The sequence below is a fragment of the Typopeltis vanoorti genome, chromosome 3 (genome assembly GCF_054136105.1).
Source record: "Typopeltis vanoorti isolate ZY-2024b chromosome 3, IOZ_Tvanoo_1.0, whole genome shotgun sequence".
NCBI classification, from domain to species: Eukaryota; Metazoa; Arthropoda; class Arachnida; order Uropygi; family Thelyphonidae; genus Typopeltis; species Typopeltis vanoorti.
In genome coordinates, this window is record NC_143551.1 from 12,346,719 (window position 1) to 12,364,496 (window position 17,778).

The window sequence follows — 17,778 nt, forward strand, 5'->3', positions numbered from 1 at the left end:
TGTGATTTGAAATACTCTCACATCGGCTTTAGACATAGACGAGTATTTCAATGATTTGATAGAGTGTAATAAAATAACTCATATGTTAGCAGAATCCAGCAGACACAGTTCGCAAAAAACTAGAGCATATGTCAACAACCTTAGAAAGTATAAAGAATTAATTCCTGGAAACCCAGTTCTCCTTGAGCAAAAATCAATCTGGAGGAAAGGAGGAAAATTTGGAAGAAGTGCACTAGGCCCTTACATGATACTGGAGTAACTTTCTCCAGTAAACTTCAAAATTAGAGATGTAAAGAGCCCTGGAAAGGTCATTGTAGTACATTCGGATAGGATAAAGTTATATAACAAAAGAAATGACAGACTTGTGTGACTCTTTAGACTCATTGTTGGAAAAAAGGACTGCCAGTCATTAAGAGGGAAGGCAGGGGCACACTATGCCAATCAAGGGAGTAGTGATAACCTCATATCCGAGGAGGATGCTGCCAAATATCACAGATTCGTGAACCAGGAGGATCACAAAAATAATGAGAATGAACGCTACAAGCCTGCAAGTGAGGGCAATACAGAAGTTGATGATACGAGGAGCAAGCAGCACTTTCAGGCGCGATACTTCTTGAGATCAAGAAGCAATGTAAGCATTATAGAGAGAAGCAGTAATAAAATTCACCGCCCAGGCAACAGGAGAAGTAGAGAGAGAGAGCAAGCGGTTGGAAGGGAATTAGACGCCCGAGGGATAATAACAAACATAAGTTACAGCGTCAGTCATGGCAAAACGAGCCCACAGGTCAGGCTGACGACGTTCCCTGCTATTTAAAAAAACACCATATTTAAAAATTTTTCATGAAGGGGTGGGACTTTGTAAAAACTCGATTGTAACTTAAATTTTCCAAAGCACATTACATCAATTTTTTACTTGGGTCAAGTCCCATGAGAATGTTGTAAAAATAACTTGTTTGTCTCTGTATATTTTGTACTAGATATTTTTATAAATAACCCTTTGGAAGTTAACTGTATATACTCCTTTAATAAGAATATGTTAGTGTGTTAAAAACAAAGGCGGTGTTTTTGCCACCGGAGCTGCATATAATAGATCTATATACAGATCTATTACATTGGCAGCATAAGAAAGGTTGTTTATAAACTTTGTGTGTATGAGAAAGGCTTACAAGCTCTGCATGTAAACACCTCCAAAGTCAGTCAGAAAGGTTCAAACAACTTTCTGATGGCCGGCAACTTATAATCAAAAGGCACAAAAGAAAACAAAGAGCAGGCCGAACTTGAAACTTAAGATGAAGGAATCATGGCGAATTCTTTGGGAGTTACAAACTTCCTGCGAGGTCTCAGAGAAGGCATAATAAAAAGGGACAGAACCAAGAATATGAGGCTTCACGGAAGTGGCTAAAGAGAGTAGGCTGCCCGGTTCCAGACGTCTCCAGAGAGAGAGAGAGAGAGAGAGAGAGAGAGGGCTTCCTGGATCCAAAAGTCGCTAGAGAAAAGAGCTGCAGACATCACCAGAGAGCTTCCCACAGTTGCAGAGACAGAGCTTCTAGGCTGCAGAAATTGCAGAAAGGAGAAGTTCCAATCGGCGGAGAAAAGTTTCCAGTCCAGAGAGAGCGATCCTGGTGAGACAGTTCAAGCTATTTCAAGATGGCAGACAAAAGCGGCAGTCATCCAAGACATTTTCGGCGAGCCCAAGGAGAGGAGAAAAGGCAAGGCAAATTACCCGAAACACCTTCGCTCGGAAGTTTTTATTCTTTTCGCTGTGGGAGAGCAACATTTTTGCAGAGCTGTACGAGTCCACAGCCCAGTATGTTCCCGATGAGACACTGCTGAAGCCAGATTTCCTGAGAATGCTCGAGACCTGAATTGAAAGAATTGCCACAGAACTTTTAGTGAAAGACTTTTGACTGAATGTGCGATACAGAGCCTTTGTAAGTTATATACCTTTGTACAATTCCTGTTATAATGTGTTTTAGTTGGGCACTTAAGATTTAGATTAATAGTAACAAAAAGTGACATTGAGAGAATCTATTGACATATTTGAAGTTGATATAAAGCTTGTAAAAGTAACTTAACAGAGAGTTAACTACTCTTTGCAAGTAAACTAGATGTTTAATAAGTTGAAATTGTAAGCGAAGAGTAAATAAGATTGCGAGTTAAAGAAATCAATTAATGTTGAAGTAAAAAGGTTCTAATTGGTGCTAAAGAATTTTTATAGATGGATAGAGAAAGCAATCTCCCTATTGTTTAATTCATATATATTTCATATTAATGTAAATAAAATGTGTTTTGATTTTTTTGTTGAAGGAGTGCTGCCTGACTGTTTATTTTTAAAACTGCACTGTCCCTAAATATATCGGACTTGTGAGCATGAAACTAAGTAAGATAGCCAAAGCGTAAAGTTAAGTAAAAGAATAGACCATGACTGTTTGTGTAAAGTTTTATTGAAAGAATTTGTCTGTCGGCCGTATTATTGAGTTTTATGCTAATTAAATTATATTAGTGGCGCAGTCTAAATTAAGTAAATTTTCTAGTATCTTAGGCATAAGACTCGTAGTGCGAAGGGTAGATAAACATAGTACGTAATAATATAAGCAAAAAAGATTCAGAGAGAGAATAACGTACTATTGGCTAGAGGTATTTGCTATAGTAAAAGTCAACTATAATAAGTTGTGTCTATACAATGCTGTTCATGTCAATATTTTTTAGCATATACGTGATAAAATACAGACCATATCATGCTACACACACAATTTTATATATTTAATATATATTAGAAAGAAATTATATATGTCATCATGTCATCTTCCTTATACCCTCTTTTACCTTGCGGTAGCGAGGGTCCATTGATCATCGGACCTCACTCCGTTTACAGGATAAGGTGGTCAGCCTTATGCCCGGGTGTATCCTATGGCCTGTAGTGTTGAGTTCTCAAGGCCAGTTTGCCTGCATTGGGCGATGAAAAACCCCAGAATAAACTGGGGAAAAAACCCTGCTGTCCACGCCCAAGACTGGCTAACTGGGCTATGGCTGAGGAAGATCCTTCAGCTCCTCACGTCACCGACGGGAATCGAACCTAGGACACTCCTTCCCCAGGCATATGGTTGCGAAGCGCATAGCCACTAGGCTAACCACGCAGACGACATGAGATATAAGCCTAAGATACTTAAAGGAAATTATATCTATATATATATATATATTAAAAAAACATTTCAACAATTAAATTAGTTGTACAGTAATCCTCAATTATCCAACCACAACAGAAAATCATTTGCTAATCTGTCGACAGGTCAGTTAAATGAAGGTACAGTTACTGTTAAATGATGCTGTACTGGAAGTCAACTGACACACTAACCCATGGTTCAGTTAAATGAAGATTTAGTTACTTAAAGGTCACAGAAATCAGAAAAAAAAAAAAACTCAATAGAAAGAAATTATATATGAAAAATATGACAGTACCGTGTTGTACTGTGACACTACCAGCAGATGACACGTGTGTCAGTATTTTAAGTATATATTATTAAATAAAGTACTTCATTATTTAAAATTACTATTGCCCAATCTTTCTCTGTCATCCTGGAATAGCTAGGTTCTGCTGACATGCTCAAACAATATACTTAAAATCTAACACTAATAAAACAGCTTTCAATATATTCTCACATTGTCATCGGTACAACTTAAATTAGCAACTTGTTTAAGTGAAATATCCACCAAACCTTTGGACAGTGATGGCATTCATAAAACAAATCTAACTTTGAGGACTGGTATGGTCACATGTCTCTCTCTCTTCCCCCCAACCACCTCAAAAGGTGCCATTCTTCATGATCTCACATGACGTGAACTCATTCACTATAATATGGTCCAAATGCATGTTGAAACATTAAAAAAAATCATACAGACCAATCACCACAGACAGTAAACATAGCAGTGAGCCAACATAGCCATTACCATCAAGCACCTGATTAAACACTATATTACTTTTTGTAACATTCTACATACTGACCAGAACTTCATCTGTACCTTCATCCCGAAAATAAAATCTTGCCTCATGGGATAAACGAGTTTCATCACTATAAGGGATGCAGGTTATGAGTTGCCATTCAAGCATTTTGCAAATAGCAACCTCCAAATTGTTGAAATCCTCAATCGGTGTTGAAAAATTCAAGCCAACAGGTAGAATGTTCTCAAGTAGAAAAAAATTTCCCCCAGCCTTAAATAAGTCAGATGTAGCAAAAATTTGTTATGTAAATATGGACCATCCCAAAAATATTTCTAAGCATCACTGAGTTACTCAAAATTAAATTTTGAGTAACTCACAGAAGTTTTTGAGAGATGAGAAACATCTTTTGATTAAATAACAAATGTATGCACCAGGAATACAAAATGAGACATTTGGATATACATTTGAATGATCTACAAAAGTTGTAGCATTCTTAGATATTAAATGAAGAAAATTAAAAGTAAATCCAAACTTTCCAGCAAGTTTATATTACCTATGAACACCAGCATATGAGCATTCCATACGGGTACTAAAGACAGTACCAACCTCTATTCCTGGTACAGCTCCAAATATATTTTCTCTGACCCTAGGAAACACAAGCCGCCTTTGCTCTTTCTTTATTTCCTCTATATCTTGATCACAATACACTGGTGTCTGGATTAAAATCAATTTGATGAGTGATTATATAAAAGTTTATATTATACGAGGGTGGTGTGAAAAGTTCTCGGCCTAACAATGAATTTATAATTTAAAAATTATTTTTATTTTTCAACATAATCTCTCTTAAGACTAATACATTTATTCCAGCGATGCTCCAGTGCAATTATCCTGTCCCGGTAGTGGTTCTCAGTAAGATCTACAAAATATCCCTCTACAGCTGCAGTCACCTCTTGATTCGAAGAAAAATGCTGGCCATCGAGGAAGAGTTTTAAGTTTTGGGAAGAGGAGAGATAGAAGTCAGAGGGAGCCAAATCCAGGGATTAGGGTGGATGTTCCAACAATTCATAATGCAGATCCCTTAATTTTCCCCATTGCCAAAACACTTGATTTTTTACCAAAAAAGATGACTTTTTTCCTTCTGCAAACCGGGTCTTTTATCACAAATTTTTTCATCTAGTCTGGTTAAAAGACCGGAATAATATTCCCCAGTTATTATTTTACCCTTTTCAAGATAATTAATAAACAAAATGTCTTCAGCATCTCAAAACATCGATGCTATGACCTTTCCTGCTGATGGAACACACTTTGTCTTCTTTGGCACTGAACAACCAGCTTCTCCCCACTGTTTTGATTGCTGTTTGGATTCTGGTGTGTAATGGTGAATCGAAGTCAAATCCATAGTAATAAATCAATGCACAAAATCAGTTTTATTCTTGTTAAAACACTCCAATCACTGTTCAGAGATTTTCATGCGAGTGCATTTTTGATCTGTTGTGAGCAAGCGCGACACAATCTTGTGCAAAGCCTTTTCATTTGCAATTCTTCATGCAAAATATATCCTGCATGTTCTTTTGAAATGCCTATAGTCTCGGCAATTTCATGCACTTTGATTCACCAGTCATCCAATACCATATCTTAATCAATGATTTCTGGTGTTGTTACACTTTTTGGACATCCTTCACATGAATCATCTTCAAGGCTGGTACGGCCACGTTTAAACTCAGAAGCACATATCTTAATTGTCAAAAATGAAGGAGAGGAGTGCTCACAAACTTTTATGAACGTCGAATGAATTCATTTTGGAGTCAAATCTTCTTTTACAAAGAATTTTATAACTGCACGATACTCAATTTTATCCATTTCAAGGGATACAGACAACACTTTTGTTTCAGACAGCTGTATAAAACAAACTACTTGATAGAATAACTTGCAATTTCACACAAATGTACCAACTTAGAAAAAAAAATCTCTTGCCGATAGTGTTGCCATCTATGGTTAAGGCAGAGAACTTTTCAGACCACTCTCGTAATAATTAAAACAGAAATTTAATAATATAAACTTTTTAATAATATAAACTTTTGAGAAATCCAACACTTCCCTCTAGTTTATGTTATCTATGAACAAGTATGAGCATTCCATATGGACTAATGAAGATATTACCAACCTCTTTATGGTATAGTTCCAAATATATTTTCTCTGATAAGAATCACAAGTCATTTGTTCTTTCTTAATGTCCTCTATTATCTTGATCAGTATATATACACACATATATATTATTAAGATTGAATAACAATGGACCAAGGATTGAGGCACACTACTGGTTACGTTGAATCTTGCAAATTCACATCCTCCCATATACTACTTTTTGATATCAGTCAGTCAGTCAGCCATCCTCTTATCCATGTCAATAGTTAATAATCCAATCCCATATTCTGTATCGATTCCCATTTTCTAACTCAGCGGTAACATTATTATACAATGTGAGCAAATTGCTAAAACATGACTTTCCCTTAGTAAATTTATGCTGTGCATTGCAAAGTAGAAATTCTGTCAACCTATTTCTGAATGCGAGCCCTAGCCAACTTTTCCAGACTCTTCACAACCACTCCTGATACTGATTGTTCAATAGTTAGATACATCGGTCTTTGTACCACTTGTGCAATGGGATTACCATACATTCTTTCCACTCTTGTGGAATCTTACCAGTTCTGAGACTCAAATTATGTAGCCTGGTCAAGGGAATAATAGCCTGTTCATCTGAACACTCTTTTAACATCCATGCTGATATCCCATTAGTTCCTATTGCAGAATTCTTATTCAGTTTGTGCAACAGCTCTAGTGCTTCCTCCTCATTCATGAGTTTCCTCATATGGTGAAGATGTAGAAGTGAGTTCAATGTTGCATATACAAGGTTGATAGCTTTTAGCAAAATGACTGCTCATTAGTTGAACAATCACCCCTGCATCAGTCACCCCATACCATCCATTTAGTAGAGTTATTCTTTCAAATTCATTCATTCTTTTACTTGCAGCATAATGATAGAATTCTTTTAAGTTGTCTTTAACTTGAGAACCAGTTAATTTTCATACTCAGACTTAGCTTTCATACAACACTTGACTCTTCTAGCCTGTTGCTTATAATTATCATATCATAACTGACATCATCCTTATTGGTGTCTGAATTAAAATCTATCGGATAAGTGATTATTAAAAAGTTTATATTATAATGATTTAAATAGAAATTAAAGAAAAAATAGTAGTGCATCAATTAAATACAATATTGGTAAGGCTTTTGGTCAGCATTGTAATACACTATGTATTTTTGTTTTGAAAAATTCTGTTTTAGAATTGTATAAATATCTTGTTTGGAGAGAATGCAAGCAAGACTTGCAAAAGCTTCATGATAATTCTTTATTTGCATAAGCCATTTCTTACCTGGAAGAACAGCCTATCCCAACTATGATAGGAGAAACTTTTATATTTTTTAAGAAACTCCAATAAAACAGGCCAAATGGCCAAGAATATATTCTTCCAGAGACATAAAAGACAAAACAACGTGTCACTAAGGGTCCTGGTTATCAGGAAGAAAATAAATGTTAGTAGATTAGAATCAATCCATAAACAAAGCTACTTGGTGTGGCAGATCACTCACCCTAACAGATTAATAGGTTAAAAAGATATTTTCTGACATTTAAATATTATTAGAATGAAAAAAATCTTGTGCTGCCAGCCTAAGCAGATAACATCTCCACTTTCCAACTAATAATTTGTGGACATAGTCCATGTAGGTATATTTCATGTGACAATTTTCATTACTCCCAAAACAAGACCACCACCTTGTTGGTTGAAAGCATGAAGTAGTGTGCACTATTCTGCATTTAAATTGTTTGTTGTCTCCTTCTATCACATTAAATCTTATGAAAACTTTTATCACATTTTATGAATTCATTCTGAACAGGTGGATGATCTACTATAACAATGTTTATTATTATTCTAAACTTTTCTCTATCAGAGAATTCCAGTAAATATTTTTTCTTCAGAATTGCTTACCAAAATTTATACTACTATACCCAGGTCTGATAAAATTCCATAGGTTACTGTCGCTAATAAACCAATATGCCTGAAAATGGTTTAAAACAAGAAAAAATTTATACCACTTACCTTTCCCTGTAATCTACTAGAACGCCTTGCAGGTGATGGCTGCAATTCACCATCTTTTAGACCAGAGAGATTTCTTTTGGCTGTGGACTTTCTTGGTTTGGGAGGCACTTTTTCTTTCAGATACTCAGTAAAATTCTTCTTCTATTAAGAAAGAAAAACTATTAATAAGGATTCTGAATACTGATTATTGCCACTCATTTTTCTGTTAACTTAAGCTCAATGATCTCTCAACCAAATAACTTAGTTTTAATGAAAAAAGTATTTAAATCTACGGCCTTGATGAAAGCTAAGTTAGATGACAAGACAGTTATTCCTATCTAAATAATTTGTTGAGTGTCAATTACATATTCTCTGATCAGTTTATGTGGTCTTCAGAGATAATATAGATGGCATAAAACCTGCCTCACCTACAATTTTTCCAAGCTTTCCACCACTGGCTATTCTCTTCTTAGATAATAAATAACTCTTGTCTTCCTAAAGGCCTCAGTCTAAAGTCATAATAAAGATGATGCTGTGGTTGTGGAAACTCGTAGATTCAAATTCTATTCAGAGTGATGCAAAAAAGCCTTTATACAGCTGAAGGTAAATTTTTCAGCCTAGTAAGGTGGCAGGATGATCCCCTACCAGAAACTGTAAAACAAAGTAGCTAGAAGTCCAACAATAAATAGAGATAATACGCAAGCCTTTACAGCCTTGGCTCCTTCAGCTATAACTCCAAACAGTCCAATCCAATCCTAAAGCTGACACCCTCACATTAATTCAAAATTTCACCGACATCGCACATCTCGTCATCCTCCATAGTACTACCCTTGTCATTTACACAAATTAGTTGAACAGTTGAAAAACTGTTAGTTGAAGAAGACTGGTTTTGTGACAGGTATCAGCAAGTTGTGTATGGGGGTGCAATATCCTGGAAGTCATTGGGGTATGCCTAAGGGGTCTGTTTCAAGGCCATTGCTGGTTAACCTGTATGTTAATAATATTGTGGAGGATATGAAGGGGAATATTCAGTTGTTTCCAGATATGATGCAAAGTTGGAAAACCTATGCAAACTAATATACATCTTCACAATCAGTTCCATCATTTTTCTCCACATAAACTTGGAACTATTTCTACCTTGGGTCATAGAGCATGCTCTTCTCTGAATGACCCAGATGAACTTCAAAAAGAAATTAATTACCTTTCATATGTCTTTAGACAAAATGGATATTCTGATAAAACCATTAAAAAATTTCTTATAAATCCTCCTAGTCACAGCACTGAAGAAATAACTAACTTTAAGGGTAACATCTCCATCCCATACATCAGTTCAGTTTCCAAAAAATTAGCTAAAATTCTTAAGAAGTACAACATCAGGACCTTATTCACTATGCTTCCAAAAATCTGCTTGCTAGTAAGCCTTCCAAAGCCTCATCATCATAATCTGAAATATCCTGGCCTATATAAGATATAGTGTGATTATAATATCCCTTATTTTGGTCAAACAAATAAATCTATTGAATTACGTATGGAGGAACAAGAGAGACATCTCTTGCAAAAGAACACATGCCAGTGCCTTGTCTAGTCATGTTCTTTTCTCGAACAATCCTGATGAACACCAGGGTCATTCAATCTGCTGGGATAGATCTGAAAACATCTCGTTGGCGTAATGAGTTTGAAAGAAAAATTGTTTGGTCCAGAGAAATCCTCTTTGATAGTGAACATTTAAATAACAATTTCAGCTACAACATCGCTGCCACTCTGTTGTTCAGTACTGGCGTTCACGAGAGTCTGTATGCACACACTCGACAAACAATGCCACGTTTGAAAGAACAACTTAAATGTAAATACGTTTTTTCATGTCAATTATGTACTACAATTTTCCTGTGCTTCTCAGTTTTAAACTTCAGTGTTTTTATTGCTGTTTTCTATTTTTAGAACACACCTGAAGAAGGCTGTCAAAAGCCGAAACTAGCAGTGTTTTATATCATTAAAACCTTACAATTATTCTTGGTTTTAGTCATTAAATCTTTTTATAAAAATGTATGAAAACAACTGAGTCAATGTTCCTGAATGTTCCTGTTCCTAATATATATATATATATATATATATATATATATATTGTGAAATGAGTTGAATGACTTAAACAGAGAGTTAGGTAAAAGGGGTTTAATAGTAAAACACAACTAGTTTCGGCTTATAACAGCCTTCATCAGGTGACATTATAAAAGAAAAAACACTAAACACCGAAGGTTAAAAAAAAAATACGAACAACAGTCTCTGTACATAATTAGTATGAAAACGTTGTAGTTGTATTTAAAGCTGTTCTTTCGTTTGTTGCATTGTTAGGAGTTTGCGTGCTTGCAGCATCCCGTGAACGCCAGTACATGATTACAGCTGAATGACTATCTGGAAGGTTGTAGCTCAAGTTATTATATAATGGTCAGGGTTGAGGATGATTTCCCTAGATTCTACGATTTTTCTCTTCAATTCATCATGGCAATGAAAGATGTTAGCAGATCTGTCCCAGCGGACTGTATGAATTGGAGTTTCATCGTTAGGATTAGCCAAGAAAAGGATATGGCTTGATAAGGCACTGGCTCGCTGTCTCTTGTAAGCAATGTCCCTCCTGTGTTGTCTGTCTGGCCAAAATAAGGAATATCACAATCACACCAAATTTTGTACACACGAGGAAATTTAAGATGATGATGATGACATGGTTTTCGGTGGCTTATTAAGGAGCGGATTTTTGGAAGTGGAGTGAACAAAGTTCTGATATTGTATTTTATTAGAACCTTGGCTAATTTTTGTGAAACTGAACTTATGTAAGGAATACAGTTCGCTGGGACAGATGCCTTAAATATATTTATTTCTTCTGTGTGATGACTAGGAGGATTAAGAAGGAATTTTACAATTATTCTTTTAGAATATCCATTAAGTACGAAAGTAGTTTTGAGATAGCTGATTTCTTTTCGAAGTTCATTTGGGTCATCAAAAAAGAGTGAGCTCTATGTCCCAAGTAGAAATTATTCCAAGTTTTTGGGGAGGGAAATGATGGGACTGACTATGAAGATATCTGTTAGTATGTGTTGGCTTTCTATATCTAAATTTTAAGTTTACCAGACGACTGGGTCAGTTTCACATCTAGGAAAGGCAGGGAACTATCAGTTTCAAGTTCTGCTGTGAACTTTATACTTGGATGTCAACAATTGAGATGTTCCAGGAAATCCATTAGGGAATCATGTCCATGGCTCCAAATGAGGAAAGCGTCATCCACATAACATTTCCAAACTTTAGGTGTTAAAGCAAAGGAGGAGATAGCCTTGGCTTCAAAATCCTCCAAGTAAATATTTGCAAGAACAGGGGATAAAGGATTACCCATCGCCAGACCATGATTCTGCTTGTATATAGTATCTTGGAATCTAAAGTAACCGGATTTGATGCAATGGGCAAGTAAGGCTAACATTTTTTTGGATAACTTGTCCTTGAGTAATGTTATGACTTCGTCTGTTGGAATATTAGTGAACAATGAAATTATGTCTAAGAGTACAAAATAATAGGAACTTCTCAAAACCACACATCAACTTTGACAAAGTCGTAATTAACAAATCTTCTCACATACTTTCAGACAAAGAAAAAAGCATCCTTAGTAGAGGTCTAAATTTTATTCCTTCTCCTAAATTTATCCCAAAAGAATCACTCCTTACCAAATTAGAAAAAGCTACTTCAATTCCTCCCTTCACAAGATGCAAAACTTCTGCGTATTGAATCAATCTTTATTATCAATAATGCAAAACCACCTTAAGATAAGACTACTTCAACAGAAAGCAAAGCAATTAAGAGTTTAAAAAATAACAGATAAAATTATTCTTCCCGCAGACAAAGGCAATGCAACAGTTATCCTCAACTCTGAAGATTACCAAAATAAGATGCTTGAATTACTACAAAGTGATACCTACTCAATACTCGAGAGAGAACTCGAGAACTTCAAAATCGTACCAACAACTTATTGAAAACTACCACTGAACTATCTCGAAACGTTCGCCTGTCTCTGCTCTCTCTCTCTATATGTATATAATGCAAACTTCCTTTGTTTCTGTAACAAAAGGAATTGAAAAGACTAAGAAAACTAATATTTCAGAAATGATAGCAGCATTCCGCTGGGTTGCTGAGTAAATTCAATAGCATTTACTACAACCAAATGCACATATTTAAAAGCGACATAAAAGCTGACGCTGGTTATTGAGATGAAACGTCTATTATTACAGCTATTATAGCCCATTTCTGTTTAGGAGCGTCCTTTATTTTAAATACATTGGATATTATGTTAAGAGGATAATAAATCCCTCATTATTATTATTATTTTTTTAATATATAAGATGAGACCTCAACAAAGGTCGAAACCAGTCTGGGTAGTGACCTCTCCTCATAATGTAAAACAGTAATACATCTCCTAGGAGCTGTGTTTTACATTATGAGAAAATATTAAGGATAGTGATGGAACTTTCTCCACCTTTGCTCCGAGTTGCCCTAGTGTTGTACCACCCAGGTGTTGACTTACACTTGGACTCGCCGATAGTTCTTCGGCATGAAACTCTTAGATTTCGATCTCCGAGTTTCGTATCCGGCTTTAAAATAACGAGGGATTTATTATCCTCCCCCCCTTCACTTAATTTACGCAGACGAAAAAAAAAAAAAGCCTCTTGGCTCTTTATTGTACATTGGCTATTTTTACTCAAAAAAATTTTATATGTATATTTTAGGTCATTATGGGTGAGTATTGAAGGTAATTATAGCAGAATGAAAGAGGAGGAAAAATTTTGTACATACCTTGTTTTGATACTAGCATGTTTTCAAATTCCATGTTCCTGCTGACAGTTGTTTATAACAAGGGGGAAGGGAGGTGGGGGGGGGGGGTTGATGCGGGAAGAATAAATTGGAAACCGGGTTTATTTTAATAATAATATATATATATATATATATATATATGACAGAATGATCATTGACTCAGTTAACATACATAGTTTTATGAAGAATTAAATGACTAGAACCGAGATTTAAGTAAAAAGGTTTTAATATAAACACACTACTAGTTTCAGCCTGTAACAGCCTTCTTCAGGTAACATTATAAAAGAAGAAAAAACACTAAACATTGAGGGTTAAAAGACTATGAACAACATAGACAGTCTTTATACATAATTAGCATGAAAACATTGTAGTTGTATTTGAAGCTATTCTTTTGTTTGTTGCATTGATGGGAGAGTGCATGCTTGCTGCATCTAGTGAACGCCAGTACATGATTACAGCTGAATGACTATCTGGGAGGTTGTAGCTTAAGTTATTATTTAGATGAACAGGATTGAAGATGATTTCTCTAGATTCCACAATTTTTCTCTCTACTTCGTCACTGCAATGGAAGATGTTAGTAGATTTTTCCCAGCAGACTTTGTGACTTTGGGTATCATCATTAGGATTAGCCGAGAAAAGGATATGACTTGATAATGCACTCGCTCGCTGTCTCTTGTAAGTAATGTCTCTCGAGTTCTTCCATACGCATTTCGACAGATTTGTCTGTCTGCCCAAAATAAGGAATATCGCAATCACATAATATTTTATATACACCAGGGTATTTGAGTTGATGATGACAAGGTTTTGGGTGGCTAATTAAGGAACGGATCCTTGAAGTGGAGTGAACAAGATTCTGATATTGTATTTTCTTAGAACTTTTGCAAATTTATGTGAAACAGTACTTATGTAAGGAATAGATATATTGCCTTTGAATCTCTTTGTTTCTTCTGAGTGATGTCTAGGAGGATAAAGAAGGAATTTGTCAATGATTTTCTTGCAATATCCATCAACTTCGAAAGAAGTTTCAGATGGTTTATTTCTGTAAGAAGTTCATTTGGGTCATGAAGAAGAGAAAGGGCTCTATATCCCAAGGTGGAAATTATTCCAAGCTTATGAGGAAGGAAATGATGGGACTGACTGTGCAGATATCTGTTGGTATGTGTGGGCTTTCTATATATCGATATTTTTAGTTTACCAGAAGAGCGAGTCAGTTTGACATTAAGAAAAGGCAAGGAATTATCCGTTTCAAATTCAGCAGTAAACTTAATACTTTGATGTCGGCTATTGAGATGTTTGAGGAAAACCATAAGGGATTCGTGTCCATGGCTCCAAACAATGAAGACATCATCCACATAACGTTTCCAAACTTTAGGTATTAAAATAAAGGAAAAGATAGCCTTGGTTTCAAAATCTTCTAAGTAAATATTTGCGAGAACAGGAGATAAAGGATTACCCATAGCCAGTCCATCATTCTGTTTGTATATATGACATTCTGGCTGAAATGTGTGAGGAGATGGGAGTACAGTTTTCTGTACTCCCATGTGTGGAATGAGTTTGGGGGAAAAAGTGAGCTGTATGGGAGCGATGGACTGCATTTGAGTGGTTATGGTGAGTCGCTTGGAGAGACTGCTGCTGGAAAGTAGAGAAGTGAATAGAGAGAATGAATCAGATCAAGAGGGGAGTGATGTGGAAGAGCAGGAGAGATTGAAGAAGTGGAAATGAATGGGGAAGTGAGTGGTATGAATATAGAAAATGAGAGAACGGGTATGCAAGAGGAGCAGGGAAACGGGGAGGCTCACGGTGGACAGGTGTACACAGCGTGAGAAAGGTGGATGCTCCAAGAGGAGGTGAGAGCATGTGTAGGCAGGAAAGTAATAGGATGACCAGGGATCAAGAGGAAACAGATGGAATTGCAAAGGGTTCTAAAATGAAGAAGCAGAAGGGGAAATGGCCCCAGTCCAGCATGGAGAGATTACATCGAGTGAGTGGTATCAGTGGAACTAGCTGTAGATCCAGAAATGAGTTGTTGTGTTTGTATACCAATGCTAGAAGTATAAGAAACAAGGCAGATAAAATGGTTGCACTAATTGCATCTGTGCACCCAGAGATTGTCAGAATAAGTGCGACATGGTTAAATGAGGACTACATCCTGACAGGAATAGAGATAGAAAGGTATGATGTGTTTCGTGAGGATAGAAGGGGAAAAAAGGGAGGGGGAGTGCTACTGATGATAGAAAAAGAGTTATGTCCATACAAGGTAGAGATGCAAGAGGGAAATAAGGCCAGTGGTTTTGAGGCAGTATGGTGTGAGATAGAGGTGAATAGAATCAAATACTTGGTGGGATGTTGTTAGACCTGGTAATGTGGATGGTGGTGATAGTGAAATGTATAGTCAAATAAGCCAAGCAAATAAGAAAAGGGTGATTTTAATTATGGCAATATAGACTGGAATGAAGAGATAGCAACTGGGAGTAAAGAAAATGAGTTTCTTGAGTTTTTGAGGGATAACTACCTCAGACAGTATGTAACAGAGGGCACACGAGGATTAAGGGTCTTGGATTTGGTCATCTCATCGGAGGATGTAATTATCAATGAGGTGTCAAATCATCCACCAATTGGTGAAAGTAACCATGAGGTGATTACCTGGGTGGTTGCCAGCAGTGCAAGGACCCCTGTGAAAAAAGGGTATATGTGGAACTACAAGGGGGGGTGATTATGAAGAGCTCAGGAAACAGCTTTCAGGTGTAGCATGGAATGAGGAGTTAGCTGGAAAAGAGATCAATGCAGCTTGGGGGATTTTCAAAAACTATTTAGTAGATGCAGTGTCTAAATGTATACCATGGGTGAGAAGGTTAAATAAGGTAGATGTGAGATGGATGAATAAAGAGATTACGCATGCAATACAGAGAAAAAGGGCATTGTGGAGGCAGCATAAGAGAAGTGGAAGTAACCAATTTCATGAGGTCTACAAAGACCAGGCAAGGAGGGTGATTTGGTTGGTGAGAGTAGCCAGAGAGGTATAAACAGCAGTTAGCTAATGAAGCCGAAAAGAATCCTAGGGAGTTCTTTCGATATGTTGCCAGTAAAAGAAAGAATGATTATGGAAGGATAACATTGATTGGAGGAAATGGTATAAAGACAGCTGTTGCACAATGTGTGGTGGAGATACTTAATGAGCAGTTCATAAAGATCTTTCAATCTTGTGAATGTGACTTCATGAAGAGATTAAGAGCAGTTGATGATGGGGAGGAGAGACTGACTGTAAGTGAGCAAGAGGTGTTTGGGGAGTTGAGTAAACTAGATGTAAATAAGGCTGTGGGACTTGATAATATATCACCGCGTATTCTGAAGGAATGTGCCAGAGAGTTGACACCTGCCTTGACATATTTTTTTAATACGAGTCTTGTACTTGGTCAAGTTCCTAAAGAGTGGAAGGAGGGCAGGATTGTGGCACTTCATAAAGGAGGTGATTGAACTCAAGCATCAAACTATAGGCCTATCTGAGTGTCAGGTGGTGGTGTGCTTAAGTTGTTGGAGAAGCTTGTGAGAACTAGAATCCAGAGTTGGGTTGACAACAATTTTTTATTTTAGTAATCTACTTACTTATTACAATAAAGTGACTACTTACTTGGACCGAGGAGAAGGATACACAGTAATATACTTGGATTTCGCAAAAGCTTTTGATAGAGTACCTCATGATAAGTTGACAGTCAAACTACAGCAGATGGGGTTGGATATTAGATTAGTGCATTGGATTGGAGACTGGCTATCTGATAGGTATCAACAAGTTGTGTATGGGGGTGTGATATCCAGGAAAGTCAGTAGTGGAGTGCCTCAGGGGTCTGTTTTAGGACCATTACTGTTTAACTTGTATATTAATGATATTGGCGAAGATTTGGATGGAGATATTCAGTTGTTTGCAGATGATGCAAAGTTGGGACGAACCATAAAGAGTAGTGAAGATGTTGTGGCCTTGCAAGAAGACAGGAATAAATTGAGTGACTGGGCACGGAAATTGGGATGCGAGTTCAATGTTGCAAAATGTAAGGTTTTAAAATTTGGAAAACAAAGATGGGATGCAGAATTTATGCTTGGTGAGAATATATTGTTGGAAGTAGAGGAAATAAGAGATCTGGGGGTGACAGTGTATAAGGATCTAAAATTTAGGGGATACATCGCCAAAATTGTGAAGACAACACAAAGACTTCTGGGAATGATGCGTAGGACACTGACGTGTAGAAGTAGGGAGATTCTTGTTCCATTGTATAAATCTTTGATTAGGCCACACATGGACTATTGTGCCCAGATTTGGTCACCTGGTTTTCAGAAGGATGAAGAGATGTTGGAAAGGGTCCAAAGGCGACTGACTAAGAGAGTTTCTGACCTCTGGAATGTCGAGTATGAGGAAAGATTGAAAAGATGTAATTTGCAGAATCTAGTGGAGAGAAGGAAGAGGGGAGATATGATAGAGACCTACAAGTTGGTAAGGGGTTGTTATAGGATCAATGGTGGAGAAGTTCTACAGAGAATAGTGGGAGATCAGGGGAGAACCAGAGGTCATCCCTGGAAACCGTATAAGGAGGGTGTGAGTAGGGGAGTGAGAGGCAGGTTTTTTTCGTGCAGAGTTGTGAGTGATTTGAATGCCTTGCCTGAGAGTGTGGTGTCTGCAAGGAGTTTGAATGTGTTTAAGACACGGTATGATGAGATGTGTGTGTGTGTGAGATAAAAGGACCTCCTAGATGAGTTTTTGACTACATGAGTTCTTGTTTAATAATAATAATAATAATAAATAATATTATCTTGAAATATGAAGTAACCAGACCTGATGTAATGGGTAAGCAAGGCTAACAT

At 36.7% G+C, this 17,778-nt stretch overlaps 1 protein-coding gene across 1 annotated transcript in view; it reads right to left on the minus strand.

Annotated features, from left to right (window-relative positions):
- The window catches only part of LOC150107919 (uncharacterized), a 98,925-nt gene that overhangs the window by 78,925 nt on the left and 2,222 nt on the right, over positions 1-17,778 (minus strand). The window contains exons 2-3 of the mRNA XM_090415436.1: positions 8,101-8,241; positions 4,494-4,654 (exon numbers count right to left, since the gene is read on the minus strand). Coding sequence (XP_090271562.1) covers positions 4,494-4,654; positions 8,101-8,241 — 302 coding nt within the window. The remainder of the gene's footprint in view (positions 1-4,493; positions 4,655-8,100; positions 8,242-17,778) is intronic.